At 29.9% G+C, this 6,217-nt stretch overlaps 1 protein-coding gene across 1 annotated transcript; it reads right to left on the bottom strand.

Annotated features, from left to right (window-relative positions):
* Positions 1-2,477: 2,477 nt before the first annotated feature.
* LOC150031638 (WAT1-related protein At5g40240-like) lies at positions 2,478-6,160 on the bottom strand. The gene is made up of 4 exons (XM_090308822.1): positions 5,579-6,160; positions 3,795-3,953; positions 3,547-3,698; positions 2,478-2,773 (listed from the first exon to the last, which is right to left on the bottom strand). Exons 1-4 carry the CDS (start codon positions 5,843-5,845, stop codon positions 2,620-2,622), a joined length of 732 nt encoding a protein of 243 aa, XP_090164948.1. The 5' UTR covers positions 5,846-6,160; the 3' UTR covers positions 2,478-2,619.
* Positions 6,161-6,217: the final 57 nt, after the last annotated feature.

Genomic DNA, 6,217 nt, shown 5'->3' with positions numbered 1-6,217 from the left:
ATTTCGTGGTCCGATCTTGTACAAACCCTTTTGCACAACGACTCCCCAACTTCTTATGTCCTAACATGAACGAATTAGGATCACTTCATTTGTAGCACTTTACAACTCCTTGTAACAACTACAGAGCAGGTCGCATCCAATAGTGTTACCAGAATAAGGTACACAACTTTATTCATATACTATAGATCATTTTAACTATTTACTCGAACCTGATCTACCTTTATGTCTCCACATAAAGTTCAAGTACTCATCTAATAGTCAAGGGACTTTTAGGTTTATTGGATTTCTCATAAGCAATACATCTATTCAATAACATCTTTATTGAATTTTCAGAATAAGTTCCATTGTTTACAAACCACGAGTTTTTGGTCATAAAACCCAACATTTGACACATTTCCTGTCAAAATCCATCTCAAAAGTAAATAGAGATCTCATGAGTTCATCAAGTTTCAAATTAGCAATAACTTGAGCTTCTTCTATAGTAGTTACATTCATATTAGATCTCTTAGGCAGAGATCCAAAAACTTTTCTAACCAGTTTCTCTTCTGAGATCTTCTCACCTAAGGTAAAATATTCATTAGCAATGTCAAGTAAGCGGACATTAAATTCAACAATATTTCATCTTCAAGCATTTTCAAACTTTCAAAATTGGTAGTCAACAACTGAATTCTAGACATCTTGACTCTCGATGTTCCCTTATGAGTAACAACCAAAATATCCTGAGCTTCCTTGGCAGAGATACATGTGTTAACCAGACGAAAGATATTTCTGTCCACACCATTAAAGATAGTATTAAGGGCACCAAAATTTCCTAGGCATGCTTTGTCCTTAGCATTAGTCCATTTGACTTTAAGTTTCGGAGCATTTCCAATATTAGGAACAATAATATGAGGAGGAGTCCATCTAGTTACCACTGCTTTCCAAGTCGTGTGATCAATTGACTTTAATAAGACCGTCATTCTAGCCTTCCAATATGAGTAGTTTGTTCCATCCAAAATTGAAGGATGTGCGGTAGACCTATCTTCTTTGATTCCTTCCATTTGAAGAAATTCGAATCAAAATACCAGAAGTAATTGTGACCCTCTCTGATCAATTGAAATAAGAGTTATCTAACACATGACAAAACTTTTTACACATGATGTTACAACATTTCCACAGATAAATGCATAAAACAAAAGACCAAAACAGAACACAGAGTTTGATAATCAATTCAGTGCAATACCACCAATGACTAGGGGATAGTGTACCCATGGAAAGATATATTCACTAAAATAAAGTCAAGCAATTACAATGATGTACTTATATGTAAATAACAACAATTACAGTGACATTCGAATAGCCCAATCTAGAGAACGATCACTTAGACTCTCCCTATGTGTGAGACTCTCTCTCAATGAAACTTAGGCTTCCTTTAAGTGTGAAATCCCCTCACCTACAATATATTTAGGCTCCCTCTAAGTATAAGAATATGAATGAATGATCACTTAGGCTTTCCCAAAGTGTGAGACTCCTTCTCAATCGTGATCTTTCAACCATCTAGCGAATACTACTCCACTTGTTGAACTTAGGCTCCCCTTAAGTTTAAGAATCCATTCATAAGATGATAAAGAACAAACCAATAAGATCTAGAGTAAGTCTCAAGATCTACAACAACACAATCTTCTCTGATGAAAGATTGACATGCACTTGTGGTTCGAGAGAAAACGTACAAGATAATCGACTTCAAAGAATCTTAAAAAATGACCAACCCTAAAATTGTACAAAATTCTATATATATATGGGTATCTTTGAGAGTATCTTTCTCGAAAGAATAAATAAACTCTGCAAGGAAAAATACAACAGACAACGAAATTTGGAGAATCCTACTGACAAATAAGGAAAAAATCTTCTGCAGAATCTGTTATCTATCACGTTAGATATCATTGAGAATGTCATGGTGTGTTGTGAAACATGTTACTGAAATATGTTGTTCAAGTTTTGCCTGTGATAAATAAGCCAATCATACTGCATTAACAAATACCTTTAACATATATTATTCACACCCAAATGAAATCTCCTTCCTTTAATAGAGAAAATGTTTATGTTAGTATGGTTTGACTGTATATATAATCAGATATACCAGTGGCATAAAATTTGACAAAAATATCTTGACTCTATTCCCTTAAACATTTTTTTAATCATTTTCACTCTCAAGTCGGATATTTTTAGTTGGGGGATATTTTTTTTTGTAGGTATTTGTCATAATTTTCCATTTATATATGTGTGTATATATTAAAACATGATTGTTGATCCAAGTCCAAAATGGGCTTGTACACAAATGGCCTACGGATCTTTTTTCCCTCCATAACTTGACACTAGGGTCAACGTCGGCTCTATTAGGTTCGGAGTCAATTTCAAGTCATTTTTAGCTGTCTCACATTTTAAAATAGTAAGTTTTATATATAAACAAAACAATAATAATAATACAAAATACAATATAATAAACAAAACTAAATTGATTTTATAAATATACATTCACTTATTTGGGCATGTGAATAATTTCCCAATATGTTTTCACCATAGACTAAAAATTCTTTACATTTAAATTCTGAATGATATTTGAAATGAATACATCAATGTTTATGCATCTTCAACTCTATAATATTGCAGCAATGGAGCTTTGGATGAAGATTCCAATCCACAAACACCTTCTAATTCCTTCCATTCTTCTTCTTTTGCTTTTCCCCACAATATGCCATAGAATCCAATTGATATTATGATTGCTCCAATTATGCTGCACAAACATTTAGAAACATGGTCACAAAAACCAAACATTTTATTAATGTTATTAGCAGCACAACTTAGATAGGTCATGATCAGTATACCTTAAATGGATTGAGGCACAACCTCTTTACGAATATGTTAAATGTTTAAGTTTCCAAATCTATATGTCAATGAATTCAAAAAAGAGAAAAAACAATACACAAAACTATATAGAAGGATCATCATTCAAAATTCAAAAATTGTGATTGAAGCTTTGTTTACAAAATATTCGGATCACCAATACTAATTTGTTTTGATCTCTAATATTGAGAGACTCAATGTGCGTATTTATTCTATTTTGGTGTTAAAACTCATAAAATTTATAAATTACAATCATGAAGTCTAAATTATAATTTTACATGTCTCTCTCTACTATTAACTCTCTTATATGAATTAAAGACAAAAAAGGTACCTACTAAACAAATGTTGGTTGATTTAACCCAACATAAATTAGATTAATACGAGAAGGAATATATATATAGAGAGAGAGTTAGACAAAATAAAACCACACAGTACAATATATTATTAAAATAAAACCACACAGTACAATATATTATTTTTAACACCCTATATCAATCAAATCTTTTAATTTCTACAATTTAATCTAGTCCATCTTATTTAAATCAACCAACACTTATTTATCAATCAGGTATGTCATATGTCATTATTAGGTTAGTATTTTTGATAATTAAATTACGTCGAACCATATATTTTAAAGTTTAGATACTATCAAGAATAGTTGACCTTCCAAGATGAAGATCATCACCCAGGAGAATGGCACCCATAGCAGCAGCAATAGCAATGGACAATGGCCTAAAACTAGACACATAAACAGGGCCCTTCAAGTTTAGTCCCCATGTGTGGATGGCAGCCACAAAAGACTGCCCCATCAAACCCTACATATATAAAAACAAAAATTGGTTTATTTATTTATTAATTAATTACAAAATTAACCATATATTAATAAATATAATCATTAATTTTAATCTTACCGAGTTCAAAATTAATAGAAAACTGATTGGATTTGTTAGCTTCCAACCGCTGATTTCTGTTTCTGCTATCAAACAAATTGGCGCTGTTAAAACTGCCTGGATAACGTAGTATACTGCCACCACACTTACCTCATCTGGGTAAATTTTTATGATTTGGGTCTGTCATTTTGTTAAAATCACTATTAGAACAATATGGACTCTCATTTTGGTGCAAATATTACTCTTTTATTTATTTATTTATTTATTTTTAAATTTTTTAATCTTAGACCAAGTCTAAACTTTTTTAAATAATAATATCTCATGAGTAGAAATAGTATTTATAAACTTAATTTATAAAAACCAAATTGTTATTGTTGTTTGATAATTGTTTGGGACCCATTTGGTGACCATTTTGTATTTTGTTTTTGTTTTTGAAAATTAAGCCTATATCACCCACATTTTTTTTTATCACGATTTATATCATCCTTAAGTACAATGATTCAATTCTTAGCCAAATTCCAAAAACAAAAACAATTTTTTAAAAGCTATTTTTTTCAGTTCTCAAAATTTTGACTTTGTTTTTCAAATAATTGGTAAAAAGTAGATAACAAAGGAAGAAATTTGGAGGAGAAAGTAGTGTCCATATGCTTAATTTTAAAAAATGAAAACAAAAAACAAAGTGGTTACCAAACAGGGTTTTGATTTTTGGTTTTTAGTTTTTACAAATTGTGTTTATTTTACTCACAATTGCAAATATTTACATGAACTTTTGAATAACCAATTTTCAAATTGAAAATAAAAACAAGTTTTTGAAAACTATTTTCTTAGGTTGTTCTTTGATAACTATTTGATTTTTTAATTTTTAGTTTTTGAAAATTGTACTTGTTTTCACACAATTTCTTACCCGTTTTAATATTTGTTATGTAAAAATATGAACTATGAACAAATTTTTAGAAGCAGAAGCTTTTTGAAACTAATTTTTAGTGTTCAAAATTTGACTTTGATTTTGAAAACATTTCTAAAATATAAACAACAAAACATAAAAACTAATAGATGAAAGTGGTGTTGGTAAGTTTAATTTTTTAAAACCAAATATAAAAGACAAAATGTTATCAAATAAGGCCTTAGTTTTCAAATTTTTGTTGTGATTTTTCTCCTAAAATCTAGACAACAAAACATAGAAATCAATAGATGTAAGTGTTGTTTATAGCTTAATTTTAAAAAACAAAAAATTATGATTCCATTTGGTACCATTTGGTTTTTTTTATTTTTGTTTTTAAAAATTAAGCCCATAGATACTACTTCCATTTCTAAATTTCTTCATTTATTATCTACTGTTTGTCATTGGTTTAAAAAACCATTTCAAAATTTGAAAACTAAGAAAAAGAAGCTTTTAGAAAATTATTTTTTTATTTTAAAATTTGGCTTAGAATTCAACTTTTGTACTTAAGAAATATGTAAAACATAGTAAGAAATATAGAAGAAATATGTTCAATTTTCAAAAACCAAAAACCAAAAACAAAATTATTACTAAATTGGACCTAAATAGTTTCCAAACATTGCAATTTTAATTTTTTTTTTTTTTTTTTTTTTTTTGGCTTTTAGTAGTTATTTTGATTATTCATTAAGTTTATGTTTATATACTTAAAACGTTGAAAAAATGTTTTAAAAAAGTGAACAATAAAAACAAAGGGAACTAGATATAAACAAACCTATAAAAGAAAAACCATTTTTTTTGTTTTTTTCAAGAATATTTTATAGTTTAGGAATAATTAGGGAGGTGTTATTTTGGAAAAGAGAATTACCTGAAGAATGTACCAAAAGGAGTTGGAAAGGTATTGAAAAACAAAACAAAGGCCACCCATTATCCAATTGGGCTGTGGATGTGAAGAGCCCAAAGGGGGATTTTGATAAAGGCCCAATTCTTTTGGGCCATGAGAATATGGGTTTGATATGACAATTGGGCCTTTGTACAAAACCACTACCAAAGCACCTGATATGGACACTGCCGACCCCACTATTTTCACTATGCTGCTGCTTCTTTTCATATCTATCTTTTCCATCCTAACCATAGAGAAAAGTAGTTTAGAGAGTTATTAACTCCAAGTAAAGTGCTTGGAATTTAAAAGAAGTTAGATACAAGCTAAATATATATGCTACATGGTCTCTAATCTTTTAGGCAATTCTTGATTTGGTCTTGGTCAATTAGAGCCCGAGAAATGGATATATGATTAAGTTATTGTTTTATTAATATATATTAAGAATAGGAGTGAGCATGGACACTCAAGAAACTTATCCGAATGATCGAAATTGGCCGAACCGAACATTAAAAGTCGAATTTTCAGCTAGATAGGTCAGGGTCGATTTTTTCAAAACACTGAAAAAGATCGTCCAGCACCGATCGTCAGTTGCTCTGAACCCGACCACTACCAACCCATTTTTTA

This window comes from Benincasa hispida, unplaced genomic scaffold (genome assembly GCF_027475165.1).
Source record: "Benincasa hispida cultivar pf3 unplaced genomic scaffold, pf3_genome.v1.1 HicScf1034, whole genome shotgun sequence".
NCBI classification, from domain to species: Eukaryota; Viridiplantae; Streptophyta; class Magnoliopsida; order Cucurbitales; family Cucurbitaceae; genus Benincasa; species Benincasa hispida.
The sequence above is the reverse complement of the archived record's forward strand: the minus strand, read 5'-3'. Positions and strand labels throughout refer to the sequence as shown.

Excerpts from the sequence above, each read along its gene's own strand:
- LOC150031638 (XM_090308822.1), bottom strand. The coding sequence starts at position 5,845 with ATGGTTAGGATGGAAAAGATAGATATGAAAAGAAGCAGCAGCATAGTG. Across the intron at positions 3,954-5,578 it reads CCTTTTGGTACATTCTTCAG|ACCCAAATCATAAAAATTTA; the intron begins GTAATTCTCTTT and ends ACAAAATGACAG. Across the intron at positions 3,699-3,794 it reads TTCTATTAATTTTGAACTCG|GGTTTGATGGGGCAGTCTTT; the intron begins GTAAGATTAAAA and ends TTATATATGTAG.